The following is a 20993-nucleotide window of genomic DNA, read 5'->3' on the forward strand; positions in this document are numbered from 1 at the left end:
CCTAACAGATCTACACTTTTCGAGTCAGAAACAAATTATGCAGATTTGTGCAGACGCTAAAATGTGGAGTGAGTGGAGCGAGGAAATCACCTGGGGGAAAAATGAAACGCTTATCGGTAAGTATGCAGATTGTAGTGCAAGCGAAAGAGTGATAGCACAACTATTAGCAAATCTGTTTCCTAATAAGGCATTTGTGATTGAATGCATAAACTCATCCTTGTGGAAAGGGTTCATTTCTCTACACGGAAATATATAAACTTGAAAGAAGCAAAATGCTTTAAGGTTTGTCAGGTCAGTGCTGAACACCTTTATACTATGTAGTAGGCAGGACATTAGTGGCTGATTAGCAACAGCTGAGAACAGTTTGAGGGCTATATAAGGCAGCTCTTTAGCAGGGTTAGATTCATTTGGATCTCAGACAGAAAGTAACAGGATACTGTGAGAGTTGTCTTTGGTAACCTATCTAAAGTTTATTGTAAAAACTTGTAGGATTATATAAGTTGTGTTTTTTCTTCTAAAGCATATGACTTTGTATGTTTACTATTTTTTTTATGTTTGATTACCTAAGGAAGTGTGGCTTTTTAATCCTTGAAGTTCTGAGTGGAATTAAAGACATTTCTTTAAAGAAGTGAACATTTATTTTTGCGTTATTTTGTTTGTGCTTAACAACTCCTTACAGGTCCACTCCATTACAGCAATCATTTTCTTTGTTTCAATACTTCAATATACAATCATTGTCTTTCTTGCATATAAAATGTATTTAGTTACTAGCAATAACAAGTGGACATGTGAAGAGCGGATTTTTCACATCCATAGGCTTTAGCCTTCGAGCGCTATGAAAATGTATAATCTATCTAAATAATGGAAGAACATTTTTGAGTTTCATGTCCCTTTAATTTGCTTCATACAAGCTAGTGCTGAATCTCTGCAAATGCACAGGGCATGCTGATGAAATTGTAATATTTTACAGTATAAGCATTTTTGCTGAAGAAATATATTCCAAAGAAGCTTATTTTCAAAACTAAAATGCACTTGTGCATATTGTTGTTTTGAGCATTATGTCCCTTTAACCCCTTCAGAACGCAGGCAAATGTCCATAAACAAAACGTAAACATCCGTGCAAACAGGATGTCACATGATTGTCACTGCAATCATGTGACTCCAAACAGCGATGATGGGTCCTGGGAGACTGCCTGCGTTGCTAGGCATGTCCCCTAGTTGGATCCGCCAGAGTTTTTACATAGAGGGGAACAAGATGCTGTAAAAGTTTGGACGTTCCATGCCGTCCTAAAGGTCTTAAAGCCAATGACATCTAGAGGTTAACCTAAGGGAGAATCTATTCAAGTAATAAAGCTATGTGAAGTGCTTTGGACAGCTTTTCATGGGATTTCCAAATGCTAAGCCGCTCTAATATATTAGAGAACCAGGTTACCACATATGACGTGTGAGTGGTTTTACACAATTCACTGCAAGAAGAGTTATTCCAGTCTATCAAAATCACTTGTTGGTAATAGTTTCCCGGGGTTTTCTGTGCTTTTTTATGTAACAGCTTGCACCTTTATAAAAAAAAGCCTATTTTAATTTTTTTGTAAATGCTCAGTTTACATATTAATAAATAATAGTTAATGGTTTAAGAAAAAAGATGGAAATACTATGTTCCTATGATTTGTTGAAGAGATACCTAGGTAAGTGTCTGGATCACTTCGTATCAGGAAATAGTGCTGCCATCTACTGATCTTGCAAAGGAATAACAACATTCTTGCAAAACGGCTTCCATACAGTGCTCCAGACATGTGCACGCTCCTGAGTTTTGAATTATATGTCACGCAAATTACACGTTACAAATGGAAAATGTGATCAAACCGTCCCACCTATGAAAACCCAGACTCAACCCTACTTGAAAAGAAAGAGAAAAGCATATTTCTAATACTTCGAGAAACGAGAATTTAATCATTTTAGATTTCCTATTGTTTATATAGCCACATAGTTAAACATTTTAAATTTGTATTCCTTAATGTTAAAATAACAAGGAACAAGCATAACAAGAATCCCTGGGTATGCTCAAATTTTCGTGCAGCTATTGGCAGATTCAAAAAGCCTTTAGTCGTCACTAATCTGTTTTGCAATTATTGCAAAACATTATTCAAACAGAATGTACAGTTTAAATCTATTATCATATTTACGTCTTAGTATTCTTTGCTGAAACTGCTCCTTTCCGTGAAACGCTCTGGAATGTGCATGTGTAAAGACTGTGACACACTACAAGCAATGCGGCGCAAGGTGAAGCAGCTGCTTCGCACAGCGTCACATCGCTTCTGAAGTTGAAATATTTCATCTCTGAGTGCTCAGCTACGCGACCTGAAGCAGCAGAGTGCTCAGAGAAGAAAAGCAGGACACACTGAGCGAGCACAGCCGCATCTACACGCTGTGCGACGTGGGATATTCCTCTATCAGACCAAAGTTGGCTAGTAGTCTTCTTATCCCGGCGTCAAGTGGAATGATAGGAAATATCCCAGAGCAGAGAGGTTTGTAAAATGAGGCAAGCAGTACTCACAGTAGGCAGGGTAGTCCTAGCGGTAACAGGAAGGCAATCGAGCAGTATAGCAGTTCAGGGGTAAACTAATAGAAGGAGTTCAGGGGTTAAGCAGGCAGAGTGGTCAGACAGGCAGAGTTCAGCAACAGTATAGCAATCCAGTAGTTCAGGGTTAAGCAGGCAGAAGAGGGAACCATGCCTGAATCATAAAACGGTGATCCAGAAAATTTCCAGCAGCCCCTGAATTAATGAAGGCTTGAGCATGGACAGAATTCTGAAGGAAGGTAAGGGTAACAGGTACCAGATCCGAGAGGAGTGAGGGGATTTAGTAGTGACCATGCTTAGAGGTACCCCAGTATTATCCTCTAAGCATTGGATTTTCCCTGCCGAATATCACAATTCTTTAGTTGGTGGGAGTTATAATCACAATAAAAGCATAGTCTCAATCTCCTTCTTTCTGTCTTTCAGACTCTGTGGGTTTGAAAGAGTAGAGATCCATGGGTTTCTCTACTATGGTAACTGGAGGTGCTGAAGGGGTAAAGGATAGTGTAGAGACTGAATGAGTAGGAGGACAAGAGGGAAGGATTCTACGAGTTCTGTCTCTCTCAGCTTGTCTCTCCTGAAAGCGGGAATCCAGACTGATACAAAGTGTTATGAATTCATCCAGGGAAGAAGGAACATCACAATAAGTAAGCTCATCCTTGATGCGCTCATGCGACCCTATCCTAAAGCCCGCCTTGAGGGCACTGCTGTCCTAACTGGTCTCAATTGCCAAGGTGTGAAACTCAATGGCGTACTGTGCCACAGTTTTACTGCTCTGGCGGAGATCCAAAGAGAGTACTCTGCTGCAGAAGTGCGTCCAGGAGTCCCGAATCAGAGGATAATGGAGAAATTAAGGCATCAGCATCGTTCAGGAGTTGAGCGTTCTGTTCCAAAAGGGGAGAGACCCAGGCTAGTGCCTTGTCTTTCAACAAAGAAATTATAAAAGTGACCTTTGACTGATGAAACTGGAAGGTGTGAGGATCATTGCGAAAGTGCAGCCTGCACTGGTTGAGAAAACCCCTACAGTTGGTAGTACCATCATACTTGTAAGGCAAGTTTATCCAGGGTATACTTCCAGGAGCTGGGGAAGGAGGTGCAGCACTAGTAGCAGGAACTGGCTGAGTAACAACAGGAGTAGTGTTCTTCTCTGCAACCAGCGAGGAAAGCATAGCGGAAATTTCAGCTAGTTTGGTATCCAAATTATGCAGGTGTATGGCATGGGTTCCCAGCATCTGTCCCTAAAGGGAGACTGCCACCTCATTTGGGTCCATGCCCAAGTATAATGTAATGCTTGTGAGGTATTCCTCTATCAGAGCAAACATGGCCAGTAGTCTTCTTAACCCGGTGTCAAGTGGAATGATAGGCAATATCCCAGAGCAGAGAGAGTTTGTAAAATGAAGTAAGCAGTACTCACAGTAGGCAGGGCAGTCCTTAGCGGTAACAGGAAGGCAATCCAGCAGTATAGCAGTTCAAGGTAAACCAATAGAAGGACCAGGAACAGGCAGGAGTCAGCAACAAAAGTAAACCAAGGAGCACAACAGTTCAGGGGTAAAACCACTAGGAAGGTCAGACAGGCAAAGTTCAGCAACAGTATAGCAATCCAGCAGTTCAGGGGTTAAGCAGGCAGAGTGCTTAGATAGGCAGAGTTCAGCAACAGTATAGCAATCCAGTAGTTCAGGGGTTAAGCAGGCAGAGTGGTCAGACAGGAAGAGTTCAGCAACAGTATAGCAATACAGTAGTTCAGGGGTTAAGCAGCAGAGTGGTCAGACAGGCAGAGTTCAGCAACAGTATAGCAATCCAGCATAAAGTATAATAACACCCAGGAGCACACTAAGTAACACCTATACTTGGGCAGTGATAGGTAGAGCAACTTACATAGGCGCAGGAGTCGTGCCACAGGAGATCCTGACCAGCTTCAGAGGGTAAGAGATGTGCGTTGATAACGCTGCACACACAGAGGAGCCATCTCTTCCCTGGCAACAGCCAGAGCCGCAAGTGCCGTGTCCCTGGCAACAGCCAGAGCGGTGTGAAACAGTGGAGTATTTCGGCTTTGCGCTGCCCTAGGCACTCAAAATTCTGCTGCCCCCCCCCCCCAAAAAAAGGTTTTAGGCCTTTTTACCCCTGAATAATTTTTTGGGTCAGTGTGTAATATGTTTTTTTTTTTTATTTCATAACAATTCAAAAGAAAATGGGATAGCAAAACACTTGGGTTGAATTGCTTGCATCTCATACTATTTTCTCCCTGAATGGAAAGAAGGGAGGGAGGAGAGAGAAAGAGAAGAGAAAAGTGGGGAGGGAGTGGAGAAAATGGGGGAGGGAAAGAAGTGAGGTAAAGAAAGGAGTGAAAGAAGGGAGCAAGGGGGGGAGTTTAGAGAAAGACGGGAGGGAGGTAAAGAAAGAAGGGAGGGAGTTGAGGGAGGGAGGAAGAGAGTGAGGGAGGGAGGAAGAGAGTGAGGGAGGGAGGGAGGAAGAGAGTGAGGGAGGGAGAAAGAAGGGAGAGAGGAAGGGAGGGAAAGAAAAAATACACTTTGAAACATCACTGCCCTTCACATGTAACAACATACAGTAAGTGTCCGTTTACTATTTACTCTGTGGGTTCATGAATACAGCGAAAGATAGCTATTAGTAGCTAACATAGTGTACATAGCACTGAGAGTTTATGATTAGACATCACAAGCTGATCTAATCAGTGCACAGACACATCCAGTTTTTTAGTTACTAAGACCTGCAAAAAAGCACTGCACTCACAGACCCACCACAGCTGAAAAGGGGAGGCAGCATATCTGCACAAGGTCTTCTCCTCCAGCAACGGTTTAAAGGAGCACTGCCTGTGAAGAGCGACCTTATCAGTGCACGTGCCTTGTCTTCTCTGTAAAAGCCTGCACTTTATCGCTCACTGTACTGTGTGTTGGCTTTTAGAGAGAGGATAGGGCAGATGTGCTGCCCCTCCCAAATCTGCCTCCCTAGGCACTGGCCTTGTTGGCCAAGGCCATAATACGTCCCTGGTGCGAAAGCATGTGGTTTGAGTACTATATGTATATGTATGAAACTGAGCAGCACTATTCATGTTCCTCTCTGCACACCTGCAGCATGTATAACTCATAAGTGTCCAGGAAAACATGGCCGAGGTAGCAACCCTAATCACAATTAAGATATCCACTAATCTAAATCTAGTCAGCCATCTCCATGATTTGTGATCCTTTAGCACCTAGACTTAAAGGGACACTGTACCAAAAATTTAATTTTGTGATTCAGATTGAGCATGAAATTTTAAGCAAATTTCAAATTTACTCCTATTATCAAATTTTCTTCATTCTCTTGGTATCTTTATTTGAAATGCAAGAATGTAAGTTTAGATGCCGGCCCATTTTTGGTGAACAACCTGGGTTGTCCTTGCTGATTGGTGGATAAATTCATCCCCCAATAAAAAAGTGCTGTCCAAAGTACTGAAACAAAAAAAAACAGATGCCTTCTTTTTCAAATAATGATAGCAAGAGAACGAAGAGAAATTGATAATAGGAGTAAATTAGAAAGTTGCTTAAATTGCATGCTCTTTCTGAATTACAAAAGAAAATTTTTTAATTCAGTGTCCCTTTAAGGAGTTTACACAGGCTTATCCAAAAAACACAAAATGGATAACAGTTAATATCTAAAGTAAGAATAAGAGAAGGTAACATAAAAAGAAAAATAGTGTAGTGCAGAACTTAAACCCCACTAAAGCCACTTTCTTAAAGGGACACTGAACCCAAAATTTTTCTTTCGTGATTCAGATAGAGCATGTAATTGTAAGCAACTTTCTAATTTACTTCTATTATCAATTTTTCTTCATTCTCTTGCAATCTTTATTTGAAAAGAAGGCATCTCAGCTAAGGAGCCAGCAAATTGTGGGTTCAGAACCATGGACAGCACTTGTTTAAAGGTGCTGTCCAATCAGCAAGGACAACCCAGGTTGTTCACCTAAAATGGGCCGGCATCTAAACTTACATTCTTTCTTTTCAAATAAAGATTGCAAGAGAATGAAGAAAAATTGATAATAGAAGTAAATTAGAAAGTTGCTTACAATTACATGCTCTATCTGAATCATGAAAGAAAAATTTTGGGTTCAGTGTCCCTTTAAGAAAGTGGCTTTAGTGGGGTTTAAGTTCTGCACTACACTATTTTTCTTTTTATGTTACCTTCTCTTATTCTTACTTTAGATATTAACTGTTATCCATTTTGTGTTTTTTGGATAAGCCTGTGTAAACTCCTTAAAGGGACACTGAATTAAAAAATTTTCTTTTGTAATTCAGAAAGAGCATGCAATTTTAAGCAACTTTCTAATTTACTCCTATTATCAATTTCTCTTCGTTCTCTTGCTATCATTATTTGAAAAAGAAGGCATCTGTTTTTTTTTTGTTTCAGTACTTTGGACAGCACTTTTTTATTGGGGGATGAATTTATCCACCAATCAGCAAGGACAACCCAGGTTGTTCACCAAAAATGGGCCGGCATCTAAACTTACATTCTTGCATTTCAAATAAAGATACCAAGAGAATGAAGAAAATTTGATAATAGGAGTAAATTTGAAATTTGCTTAAAATTTCATGCTCAATCTGAATCACAAAATTAAATTTTTGGGTACAGTGTCCCTTTAAGTCTAGGTGCTAAAGGATCACAAATCATGGAGATGGCTGACTAGATTTAGATTAGTGGATATCTTAATTGTGATTAGGGTTGCTACCTCGGCCATGTTTTCCTGGACACTTATGAGTTATACATGCTGCAGGGTGTGCAGAGAGGAACATGAATAGTGCTGCTCAGTTTCATACATATACATATAGTACTCAAACCACATGCTTTCGCACCAGGGACGTATTATGGCCTTGGCCAACAAGGCCAGTGCCTAGGGAGGCAGATTTGGGAGGGGCAGCACATCTGCCCTATCCTCTCTCTAAAAGCCAACACACAGTACAGTGAGCGATAAAGTGCAGGCTTTTACAGAGAAGACAAGGCACGTGCACTGATAAGGTCGCTCTTCACAGGCAGTGCTCCTTTAAACCGTTGCTGGAGGAGAAGACCTTGTGCAGATATGCTGCCTCCCCTTTTCAGCTGTGGTGGGTCTGTGAGTGCAGTGCTTTTTTGCAGGTCTTAGTAACTAAAAAACTGGATGTGTCTGTGCACTGATTAGATCAGCTTGTGATGTCTAATCATAAACTCTCAGTGCTAATGTACACTATGTTAGCTACTAATAGCTATCTTTCGCTGTATTCATGAACCCACAGAGTAAATAGTAAACGGACACTTACTGTATGTTGTTACATGTGAAGGGCAGTGATGTTTCAAAGTGTATTTTTCTTTCCCTCCCTTCCTCTCTCCCTTCTTTCTCCCTCCCTCAACTCTCTTCCTCCCTCCCTCCCTCAACTCTCTTCCTCCCTCCCTCAACTCTCTTCCTACCTCCCTCAACTCCCTCCCTTCTTTCTTTACCTCCCTCCCGTCTTTCTCTAAACTCCCCCCCTTGCTCCCTTCTTTCACTCCTTTCTTTACCTCACTTCTTTCCCTCCCCCCATTTTCTCCACTCCCTCCCCACTTTTCTCTTCTCTTTCTCTCTCTCTCCCTCCCTTCTTTCCATTCAGGGAGAAAATAGTATGAGATGCAAGCAATTCAACCCAAGTGTTTTGCTATCCCATTTTCTTTTGAATTGTTATGAAATAAAAAACAAAAAACATATTACACACTGACCCAAAAAATTATTCAGGGGTAAAAAGGCCTAAAACCTTTTTTTTTGGGGGGGGGGGGCAGCAGAATTTTGAGTGCCTAGGGCAGCGCAAAGCCGAAATACTCCACTGTTTCACACCGCTCTGGCTGTTGCCAGGGACACGGCACTTGCGGCTCTGGCTGTTGCCAGGGAAGAGATGGCTCCTCTGTGTGTGCAGCGTTATCAACGCACATCTCTTACCCTCTGAAGCTGGTCAGGATCTCCTGTGGCACGACTCCTGCGCCTATGTAAGTTGCTCTACCTATCACTGCCCAAGTATAGGTGTTACTTAGTGTGCTCCTGGGTGTTATTATACTTTATGCTGGATTGCTATACTGTTGCTGAACTCTGCCTGTCTGACCACTCTGCCTGCTTAACCCCTGAACTACTGTATTGCTATACTGTTGCTGAACTCTTCCTGTCTGACCACTCTGCCTGCTTAACCCCTGAACTACTGGATTGCTATACTGTTGCTGAACTCTGCCTATCTAAGCACTCTGCCTGCTTAACCCCTGAACTGCTGGATTGCTATACTGTTGCTGAACTTTGCCTGTCTGACCTTCCTAGTGGTTTACCCCTGAACTGTTGTGCTCCTTGGTTTACTTTTGTTGCTGACTCCTGCCTGTTCCTGGTCCTTCTATTGGTTTACCCTTGAACTGCTATACTGCTGGATTGCCTTCCTGTTACCGCTAAGGACTGCCCTGCCTACTGTGAGTACTGCTTACTTCATTTTACAAACTCTCTCTGCTCTGGGATATTGCCTATCATTCCACTTGACACCGGGTTAAGAAGACTACTGGCCATGTTTGCTCTGATAGAGGAATACCTCACAAGCATTACATTATACTTGGGCCATGGACCCAAATGAGGTGGCAGTCTCCCTTTAGGGACAGATGCTGGGAACCCATGCCATACACCTGCATAATTTGGATACCAAACTAGCTGAAATTTCCGCTATGCTTTCCTCGCTGGTTGCAGAGAAGAACACTACTCCTGTTGTTACTCAGCCAGTTCCTGCTACTAGTGCTGCACCTCCTTCCCCAGCTCCTGGAAGTATACCCTGGATAAACTTGCCTTACAAGTATGATGGTACTACCAACTGTAGGGGTTTTCTCAACCAGTGCAGGCTGCACTTTCGCAATGATCCTCACACCTTCCAGTTTCATCAGTCAAAGGTCACTTTTATAATTTCTTTGTTGAAAGACAAGGCACTAGCCTGGGTCTCTCCCCTTTTGGAACAGAACGCTCAACTCCTGAACGATGCTGATGCCTTAATTTCTCCATTATCCTCTGAATTCGGGACTCCTGGACGCACTTCTGCAGCAGAGTACTCTCTCTTGGATCTCCGCCAGAGCAGTAAAACTGTGGCACAGTACGCCATTGAGTTTCACACCTTGGCAATTGAGACCAGTTAGGACAGCAGTGCCCTCAAGGCGGGCTTTAGGATAGGGTCGCATGAGCGCATCAAGGATGAGCTTACTTATTGTGATGTTCCTTCTTCCCTGGATGAATTCATAACACTTTGTATCAGTCTGGATTCCCGCTTTCAGGAGAGACAAGCTGAGAGAGACAGAACTCGTAGAATCCTTCCCTCTTGTCCTCCTACTCATTCAGTCTCTACACTATCCTTTACCCCTTCAGCACCTCCAGTTACCATAGTAGAGAAACCCATGGATCTCTACTCTTTCAAACCCACAGAGTCTGAAAGACAGAAAAGAAGGAGATTGAGACTATGCTTTTATTGTGATTATAACTCCCACCAACTAAAGAATTGTGATATTCGGCAGGGAAAATCCAATGCTTAGAGGATAATACTGGGGTACCTCTAAGCATGGTCACTACTAAATCCCCTCACTCCTCTCGGATCCTGGTACCTGTTACCCTTACCTTCCTTCAGAATTCTGTCCATGCTCAAGCCTTCATTAATTCAGGGGCTGCTGGAAATTTTCTGGATCACCGTTTTATGATTCAGGCATGGTTCCCTCTTCTGCCTGCTTAACCCCTGAACTACTGGATTGCTATACTGTTGCTGAACTCTGCCTGTCTGACCACTCTGCCTGCTTAACCCCTGAACTCCTTCTATTAGTTTACCCCTGAACTGCTATACTGCTCGATTGCCTTCCTGTTACCGCTAGGACTACCCTGCCTACTGTGAGTACTGCTTGCCTCATTTTACAAACTCTCTCTGCTCTGGGATATTTCCTATCATTCCACTTGACGCCGGGATAAGAAGACTACTAGCCAACTTTGGTCTGATAGAGGAATATCCCACGTCGCACAGCGTGTAGATGCGGCTGTGCTCGCTCAGTGTGTCCTGCCTTTTCTTCTCTGAGCACTCTGCTGCTTCAGGTCGCGTAGCTGAGCACTCAGAGATGAAATATTTCAACTTCAGAAGCGATGTGACGCTGTGCGAAGCAGCTGCTTCACCTTGCGCCGCATTGCTTGTAGTGTGTCACAGTCTTTACACATGCACATTCCAGAGCGTTTCACGGAAAGGAGCAGTTTCAGCAAAGAATACTAAGACGTAAATATGATAATAGATTTAAACTGTACATTCTGTTTGAATAATGTTTTGCAATAATTGCAAAACAGATTAGTGACGACTAAAGGCTTTTTGAATCTGCCAATAGCTGCACGAAAATTTGAGCATACCCAGGGATTCTTGTTATGCTTGTTCCTTGTTATTTTAACATTAAGGAATACAAATTTAAAATGTTTAACTATGTGGCTATATAAACAATAGGAAATCTAAAATGATTAAATTCTCGTTTCTCGAAGTATTAGAAATATGCTTTTCTCTTTCTTTTCAAGTAGGGTTGAGTCTGGGTTTTCATAGGTGGGACGGTTTGATCAACATTTTCCATTTGTAACGTGTAATTTGCGTGACATATAATTCAAAACTCAGGAGCGTGCACATGTCTGGAGCACTGTATGGAAGCCGTTTTGCAAGAATGTTGTTATTCCTTTGCAAGATCAGTAGATGGCAGCACTATTTCCTGATACGAAGTGATCCAGACACTTACCTAGGTATCTCTTCAACAAATCATAGGAACATAGTATTTCCATCTTTTTTCTTAAACCATTAAACTATTATTTATTAATATGTAAACTGAGCATTTACAAAAAAATTAAAATAGGCCTTTTTTTTATAAAGGTGCAAGTCTGTTACATAAAAAAGCACAGAAAACCCCGGGAAACTATTACCAACAAGTGATTTCTGATAGACTGGAATAACTCTTCTTGCAGTGAATTGTGTAAAACCACTCACACGTCATATGGTGGTAACCTGGTTCTCTAATATATTAGAGCGGCTTAGCATTTGGAAATCCCATGAAAAGCTGTCCAAAGCACTTCACATAGCTTTATGTACTTGAATAGATTCTCCCTTAGGTTAACCTCTAGATGTCATTGGCTTTAAGACCTTTAGGACGGCATGGAACGTCCAAACTTTTACAGCATCTTGTTCCCCTCTATGTAAAAACTCTGGCGGATCCAACTAGGGGACATGCCTAGCAACGCAGGCAGTCTCCCAGGACCCAATCATCGCTGTTTGGAGTCACATGATTGCAGTGACAATCATGTGACATCCTGTTTGCACGGATGTTTACGTTTTGTTTATGGACATTTGCCTGCGTTCTGAAGGGGTTAAAGGGACATAATGCTCAAAACAACAATATGCACAAGTGCATTTTAGTTTTGAAAATAAGCTTCTTTGGAATATATTTCTTCAGCAAAAATGCTTATACTGTAAAATATTACAATTTCATCAGCATGCCCTGTGCATTTGCAGAGATTCAGCACTAGCTTGTATGAAGCAAATTAAAGGGACATGAAACTCAAAAATGTTCTTCCATTATTTAGATAGATTATACATTTTCATAGCGCTCGAAGGCTAAAGCCTATGGATGTGAAAAAATCCGCTCTTCACATGTCCACTTGTTATTGCTAGTAACTAAATACATTTTATATGCAAGAAAGACAATGATTGTATATTGAAGTATTGAAACAAAGAAAATGATTGCTGTAATGGAGTGGACCTGTAAGGAGTTGTTAAGCACAAACAAAATAACGCAAAAATAAATGTTCACTTCTTTTAAAGAAATGTCTTTAATTCCACTCAGAACTTCAAGGATTAAAAAGCCACACTTCCTTAGGTAATCAAACATAAAATAAATAGTAAACATACAAAGTCATATGCTTTAGAAGAAAAAACACAACTTATATAATCCTACAAGTTTTTACAATAAACTTTAGATAGGTTACCAAAGACAACTCTCACAGTATCCTGTTACTTTCCTGTCTGAGATCCAAATGAATCTAACCCTGCTTACAAGAGCTGCCTTATATAGCCCTCAAACTGTTCTCAGCTGTTGCTAATCAGCCACTAATGTCCTGCCTACTACATAGTATAAAGGTGTTCAGCACTGACCTGACAAACCTTAAAGCATTTTGCTTCTTTCAAGTTTATATATTTCCGTGTAGAGAAATGAACCCTTTCCACAAGGATGAGTTTATGCATTCAATCACAAATGCCTTATTAGGAAACAGATTTGCTAATAGTTGTGCTATCACTCTTTCGCTTGCACTACCAATCTGCATACTTACCGATAAGCGTTTCATTTTTCCCCCAGGTGATTTCCTCGCTCCACTCACTCCACATTTTAGCGTCTGCACAAATCTCGCATAATTTGTTTCTGACTCGAAAAGTGTAGATCTGCTTAGGGTCATAACTGGGCAAAGAAAATAGCGCTGATCTAACTTCCTTTACCTGTAGTGGAGAGGTGGGAAGAGGTAAACGGTTAGAGAAATCAGGATGATTTAAGATAGTGATCGACAACTTCCAATGGGGGGAGGATGGCTCGGCTCGGTATTTTGAAAGCTATAAGAACCCCAGATCTATATTTTAAAAGCCTAAAAGGCCGCAAATAAATGTATGACTACACAGAAATAATAAAATATTTCCTACAAATTTCCAGTGGTATTTTGTAGCAGGGTTCCCTCTATCTCCTGTTCTTTTTAAGTTGAAGCCACTTTGTTTGCCCATCACTAGAATTCCCCACAACACATATTTTTAGTTTACCTTTTTCTTGGGGCTAAAAACTATGGCACTGATTTTTAGTTTTGGTTTCCTCTTAGGGGCTGCACAAACTAGTGCAGTAGACCCCGTGTAGCCCATGTACTGCCAGTTGGCAGTCCCTGATGTAAGGTGAGAGCAAATAATGGGCTAATTATCGCTCACCTAGCGTGCTAACTGCGCTTATCTTCTGCATTTTACTACAATATCGTGATCATGTTTACATGTTCTCCCACAGACTTATGTACCACAAAAAGTGGGGAAAAAACTAACACCCTACTCACGCACAAACCCAATCGCAGTGCACTATACCAACATGAAATTTTAATATTTCACATTCCAATGTTCTTCACATAGCAGAAAATGTTCTATTTATTCATAAATACATATTTATACATACAGTATATAGCTGTTAGTATACATTACCTTCCCCTCCTTGCTGGCCATATTCTGATGTTCCACCTGGAAGCAAATGCAGAGGACAGGAAAATGTCCATGGTCAAACTGCCATTGTAGAAGCAACTCAGAGTGATTTGTTGCCTTTATTGTCAGGTTATATGGAGGGTCCAACTTGACTGCAAAATGTCACGTTATATTACTGAGAGTGTGTTCATGACTGCGTATCCGACTGCTTTTCTCTATCTGGATGTTAGAATATGTACATAATATGTAGACAGTAGCACTATTTTATATACTGACAACCCTGTGGTGCATATCAATCAGCTGCTATAATTTATCTCATGGAATATTTCCTGTAGTCATTAGCAAGAATGCGCACACATATCACACTTAGTAGCTTAGCAGTTAGTTTAATCTCAGATACGTATATCCACAAATCAGATATAGAAAAATTAGATTTAATTCTAATGCCAGTTTGTGGTCCTGTTTTTATCTAAACAATAGTGTACTCTTATGTGACACCACCAGCCTAAATGCTTGGAAAGTATATGGAAGCTTAATGTAAAATACAATAGCAATAGGACACAAAAGCGCATATGTCTATTCCTCAAGGTCACTGAATTTATGTAGATCAAAAAAACAGCCACTGACAATAGCAACAATCATGTCTCTATCTATAGTGGTTCTCAAGCAACCCAAAAAATAGGCGTCCGAAAGAGAGATAACCCCTTTATGGCAGTTGGGGGTTAGTAGGGACAACTATTAACCTTCAATGAGAGTCACTAAGGCATTTTAGCATTGCGTCTCAAGCTTGTTGGTATAATACCCTGGCTACTATTCTGCTGAGGCTAGTTACAGATTTGATTTTTTAGTTGCAGATAATTAAAAAATAAGATTTTTTTTTTCTATAAGTGTATCACAGTCTACTCACAATTGTTTTTGTGACAGCTTAATATTTGTTTCCTTAGGCTCAGTATATAACAAAGATACAAATGTAATTTCTAAATATTAGGGATCCCTAGACCTCTCACTGCCCTAGTATCCCTGACTGTGACACAACTACTGTATAATCCTAAACCCCCAGACTAGGGCTGCAACAACTAATCAGTAAGATTGATCATAAAAATAGTTGTCAAAGAATCTCATTATCAATTAGGTGGTCTGCGATTTGTTAATTGCACAGCACCAGCTGCTTCAATCTGATGAACTCCTGCACATGGTATTGTGCAAACATTTTAATTTTTTTTATTTTTTTCTATCTGATTAATCGGATGATTATTGTCCGATTAATCGGATAGAGAAAAGATTAAAAAAATAAATAAATTCAATTTTTTTTGCACACAATCTTAGTTGCAGTAGATCATCAGATTAAAGCAGCTGGTGCTGTGCAACTGACCAACTAATCGCTGACCACCTAATTGATAATGAGATTTGTTGACAACTATTTTTATGATCAAACTTACCGATTAGTTGTTGCAGCCCCACCCCAGACCCCTAGCAAATTAACCCTTACCACAAATAACTTCTTTAACCTTTACTGGGACCCTTTCTGTTATTTATTAACTTTCTAAACCCAGATCTAGTTGTCTATTAACCATCACTGTATCCTCCCCCACTGTATAACCTTACCAAGCCCTCATTTATATTAACCCCTAAAGTCTGAAAACTGCCCTTGCATATTAACCCTTCCTATGGAATGGTGTTGAAGCATTATATATTTTTTTTCTCCTTAAACTTAAGTTTATTACTATTTTATTGAGCCAGTATAAAGCCTATTGTGAGCTGGTAAAATTATGTTTAGTTGATTGAAGTGATCTGTTCACTTTTTATCCCCTGTGCTTCTGTTTATTGAAACATTAGTATATATATATATATATACACACTCATACATACCCATCGTTTGCATTCTTTCATACTCCCGAATTATTGGTTTGTCTCTATTAGTAGAATTCAGCTGCACAACAAAAGGTGAGAAAAGATTGACTGTAGGGGCATTGATCCAGCAGCCAATATTAATCTGACCATCCTGAAGATAGTTACGACAAGGAAGAGCAGGTTGGGATTCAAAGTTTAAGATCCTGAAAAACATGTAAGAGATATAAACGGAAATAAGTTTCTAAAAGCTTTGAAGCAAAAAAAGACAGTTCAATATGAAAACTTTACTTTAAAGATGTCGCCTTGTGATACAATAGCCTTACACATTTTAAAACATTTGTAAATTATTTGGCTTATATCATCCTTATCAGTTCTGCAGGATAGCTACCCCGCTTATCTATTACCCATTATAGAAGGCAGTGCTTCTGAAGAATCTGCCCTCCAACATCAATCCAGATGTACAATATATAGTTATTCAGAGATCGGCTTATCAGCGTTTGTCAAGTGCACCATCAGTCAAACACTGCGCCTGCACTGAAAGCTGGTGGTTAAGGGTATTGTGATGATTCAGTTTGTATCATAAAAACAGAGATAACCAACTTTCTAACACATGGGGCCCCAGGTCAATATTTTAGAAACTTTAAGTGCTGCGTATAAAATTTATATTTATTAAACACACAAATAATAATTTGTTTCCTAAAGTGTTGAGTGGCATGGGGGATTTAGGTAATGTTGCAGAGTACGCTCATCATCCTTTTCCCATTTAGAGAGTTCTTTCAAGTTTTGGTTACCCAAAGCACACATTTTTATTTTTGCCTTTTCGTGGGTCCACAAAATCTATGGCACACATTCTTATTTCTACTTTTTCCCTGGGGCCGGAAATACTAGTGCAATGGGCCACATGAGGCCCTTGGGCCACCAGTTGGCCATCCCTGATATAAACCACTAATGGATCATTGAGCAAGGACAATGTTTTAATGAGGGTGTAATGGGCATGCCCATCATATTTACATATGCTCCTGAAACACTAATATAATTTTCTAACAGCCAGTGACGGTTGTAGAACTTAATATTTGAGGATGGGGGGCTATTTGGGAGGCTAACAAAGATGGTGTAGACACATTACACATAATATATAGAGCCCTTTGCAGCTCAATGAGGGTGCTACACATGCGTTTCGAGGGAAATAGCACCCCTAAACTCCCCTATAGAACCCCCACTGCGAACAGCATTTGTTCTTTAAATGAATTTCACTTGAGTGTTAAACTCTGATATGACATACCTGTAGTACAGTGTGTAGTTCTCCTTCGGTGTCCCCTGCTGATTCCACATACAAGTTATGCATTTATTTTTATCTGCAATACACTGCAGCACTGAAACACAAGACAAAAGGTAAGCACATGCTTTTCAAAAGAGTTTTATGCATTTACATCAAGGGGAATTACTGTGAAATCTATGCGGGATGCAAAAGCCTGTTGAAACAATACACATGATACTTTAAACGTAAAGCAACAGACAACAAAGTTTCATATGGATATTGTAATGTAGGTTTGTGTATGATCTACTGCAGTTGGGATGTAGTTAAAAGGACATGAAACCCACATTTTCTCTCATGAATCAGAGCATATTATTCTTGCACTCATATTACAAGTTGAAAGTAAAATGGTAGCGCTCAATTGAAAGCCTCAGGCATGCTAACCTCTTGAGGTCAAATAGTGCGGCTGTTCTAAATCCCTCACATAATCAACTATGGGGTACGCAACAAAACTCAGGTCCTGGCTTTTGCTTAAACTCTGACCTGAAGGTATGCTAACATGAAGTTGCTTTATATATATATATATATATATATATATATATATATATATATATATATATATATACTGTTTATAAGAAAAATAAGAAAAGAATATACTAGCGCTAAAGTTTGTGATCCAAAACTCCCCCTGCAAGAAATATATATTAATGTTCCTAATGAGAAAGATCAGCAATACTAAAAGGTGCTGGATAATACTATTAGCTAACCCACTCCCTGCTGCATCCCCTGGGCTCAGGGGTGCCCCACTACCTGCTGCACCCCTTGGGCTCACGGGTGCCAAAAACTTATGCCTAGAAATTGGGGATTTGGGGTGCCCTAACTAATGATTAAGGGAGGGGGGAGGGGACACACACACTATGATACAGAAAATAATACAATAAATAAAAAAAAGGGTAAAAATATTTTAGTATTATTTTATTTTTATTTTTGTCACTTTTTTTGTGAGGGTGGGAGCTTCAGGTTTTTGTGTCTACAGGGACCTGAGATATAAATCCGGCCCTGTATGTGAGTGTGCGTATTTGAGTGTGTGTATGTGTAAATATGTACAGTATGTGTGTGTGTATACATGTGTGTGTATATATATATATATATATATATATATATATATATATATATATATATATATATATATATATATATATATGTGTGTGTGTGAGTGTGTGTTTTTGGGTGTGTGTGTGTATAAATATATATATATATATATATATATATATATATATATATATATATATATATATATATATATATATATATATATGTGTGTCTATATGTGTGCGAGTGTGTGTATATGTATGTGAGTGTGTGTGTGTGTGTATATGAGTGTGTATATACATATGTATGTGTGTGTGTATATATGTGTGTATGTGTATATGTATGTGAGTGAGTGTGTGTGTATATGAGTGTGTATATACATATGTGTGTGTGTGTACGTGAATGTGTGTGTGTGTGTATATATGTGTGTGTGTGTGTGTATATATGTGTGTGTGTATATGTATGTGAGTGAGTGTGTGTGTATATGAGTGTGTATATATGTATGTGTGTGTGTGTGTACGTGAGTGTGTGTATATGTATGTGTGTGGGGGGGGGTTGACTTACAGTGTAAATATGTAACATGGAATAAAATGCTCCTGTGTTGATTAGGGGGTTGGGGCAGTCATAACTGGAAGTGCTTAGTTATTGCTGTATCACTCCAATTTACCAAAGGCATCAATAGTCTTAAATCTTTTTATGTCTTTTGATCTAACACATGAAGGAAAGAGATCATTTGGTTGGATAAAGGAGTATTTACATCTAAAAAGCAGAAATGGGTAGTAGAAAATCATGGCCCCATATAAGTAACACCTTATAGCCTTGCTCTGCAGGTTTGTGCCATACTTTGTGGGGTACGTTGTGGTCCACTATGTGTGTTTATAAAAAAAAAAAGATCACCGTTACTTTGGTTCCGTTGTTATCATTAATGTTTATTATTAATTACTGTGCTAGATACTAATCCAAATTCCACATTGTAAATGATTATATTGTGCATGGGAAAACCCTTTTTTTTTTCCTTTAATGATTCAGATAGAGCATGCAATTTTAAGCAACTTTCTAATTTACTCCTATTATCAATTTTTCTTCGATCTCTTGCTATCTTTATTTGAAAAAGAAGGCATCTAAGCTAAGGAGACATTTTTTGGTTTAGGACTCTGGACAGCACTTGCTTATTGGTAAGCACATTTAGCCACCAATCAGCAAGCACAACCCAGGTTGTGAACCACAAATGGGCCGGCTTCTAAACTTACATTCTTGCTTTTCAAATAAAGATAGCAAGAGAATGAAGAAAATTTGATAATATGAGTAAATTAGAAAGTTGCTTAAAATTGCATGCTCTCTCTGAATAATGAAAGAAAAAAATTGGGTTCAGTGTCCCTGGTGCAATAAGAACTTAACAACTTGGGCAGCCAATATAGTAATTTAAATTTTATGAATGTTAAATGCATGACAAAAGAGATGCACGTCCCTGTAACACATAATTCTCAATAACAATAAACAATAATGGTAGTTTAGTGACAAGGCCACCAATGTATAGACTGTCACGTTCTTTACATTCAGAACTCGGTCAAAACAGTTATTTTTCTCTTGTTTTATGATACCACGTGTTATGCAATGCTTCTTTACAAATTGATGATTTAACATTTCTTAGGTAATTTTGGAAGAAAACAAGACACACTGCAACAAAAACACAGATAAGTCACGCAAATGAGGTCAATCAACAATTTCTGGAGAGAAATTTCATTTCAGACTTCACAGGGGCTGAACTCACTGAATATTCAAAAGAAAAAGGATGGAGCTCTCCAGCACTGCGAGAGATCTCTCATTTCTATATATGAAGGAGAGACAAGACCAGTGCAATATAGCCAGTGGCGGCTGGTGAATTATGAAGATGGAGGTGCACTTGGCCCCACCCCTGACCACACCCTTTTAAAAAGCCCCTCCCCTCAGATGGCTCTCTCTCTACACATACACACGGAGAGGGAGAGAGAGAGGGAGAGAGAGAGAAAAAGAGAGGGAGAGAGAAAGAGAGAAAAAGAGAGGGAGAGAGAGAGAAAGAGAGGGAGAGAGAAAGAGAGGGAGAGAGAGAGAGAGAGAGAAAGAGAGGGAGAGAAAGAGAGAGATGGTACATACAGTAGAATGGACACGTTAGCACATCATGCAGACATGGTACATATATGGTACATACAGTAGGATGGACATGTTAGCACATCATGCAGACATGGTACATATATGGTAAATACAGTAGGATGGACATGTTAGCACATCATGCAGACATGGTACATATATGGTATATACAGTAAAATGGACACGTTAGCACATCATACAGACATGGTACCTATATGGTACATACAGTAGAATGGACAAGTTAGCACATAATGCAGACATGGTACATATATGGTACATGTAGTAGAATGGACACGTTAGCACATCATGCAGACATGGTACATATATGGTACATACAGTAGAATGGGCACGTTAGCACATCATGCAGACATGGTACATATATGGTACATACAGTAGAATGGACATGTTAGCACATCATGCAGACATGGTACATATATGGTACATACAGTAGAATGGACACGTTAGCACATCATGCAGACATGGTACCTATATGGTACATACAGTAGAATGGACAAGTTAGCACATAATGCAGACATGGTACATATATGGTACATGTAGTAGAATGGACACGTTAGCACATCATGCAGACATGGTACATATATGGTAAATACGGTAGGATGGACACGTTAGCACATCATGCAGACATGGTACATATATGGTACATACAGTAGAATGGGCACGTTAGCACATCATGCAGACATGGTACATATATGGTACATACAGTAGAATGGGCACGTTAGCACATCATGCAGACATGGTACATATATGGTATATACAGTAGAATGGACACGTTAGCACATTATGCAGGCATGATAACGTATGATGCACACAAATTAACTGTTATTCAGACCGGTACATATTA

General features: G+C 39.8%; 1 protein-coding gene across 1 annotated transcript in view; it reads right to left on the minus strand.

The window, feature by feature from the left end:
* Positions 1-10770: 10770 nt before the first annotated feature.
* Positions 10771-20993, minus strand: part of LOC128660229 (cytokine receptor common subunit gamma-like) — a 34278-nt gene continuing 24055 nt past the window's right edge. Inside the window, exons 2-6 of the mRNA XM_053713971.1 lie at positions 16940-17030; positions 15676-15860; positions 13810-13958; positions 12915-13077; positions 10771-10826 (exon numbers count right to left, since the gene is read on the minus strand). Of these exons, the coding sequence (XP_053569946.1) occupies positions 10771-10826; positions 12915-13077; positions 13810-13958; positions 15676-15860; positions 16940-17030 (644 nt within the window). The remainder of the gene's footprint in view (positions 10827-12914; positions 13078-13809; positions 13959-15675; positions 15861-16939; positions 17031-20993) is intronic.

This window comes from Bombina bombina, chromosome 1 (genome assembly GCF_027579735.1).
Source record: "Bombina bombina isolate aBomBom1 chromosome 1, aBomBom1.pri, whole genome shotgun sequence".
NCBI classification, from domain to species: Eukaryota; Metazoa; Chordata; class Amphibia; order Anura; family Bombinatoridae; genus Bombina; species Bombina bombina.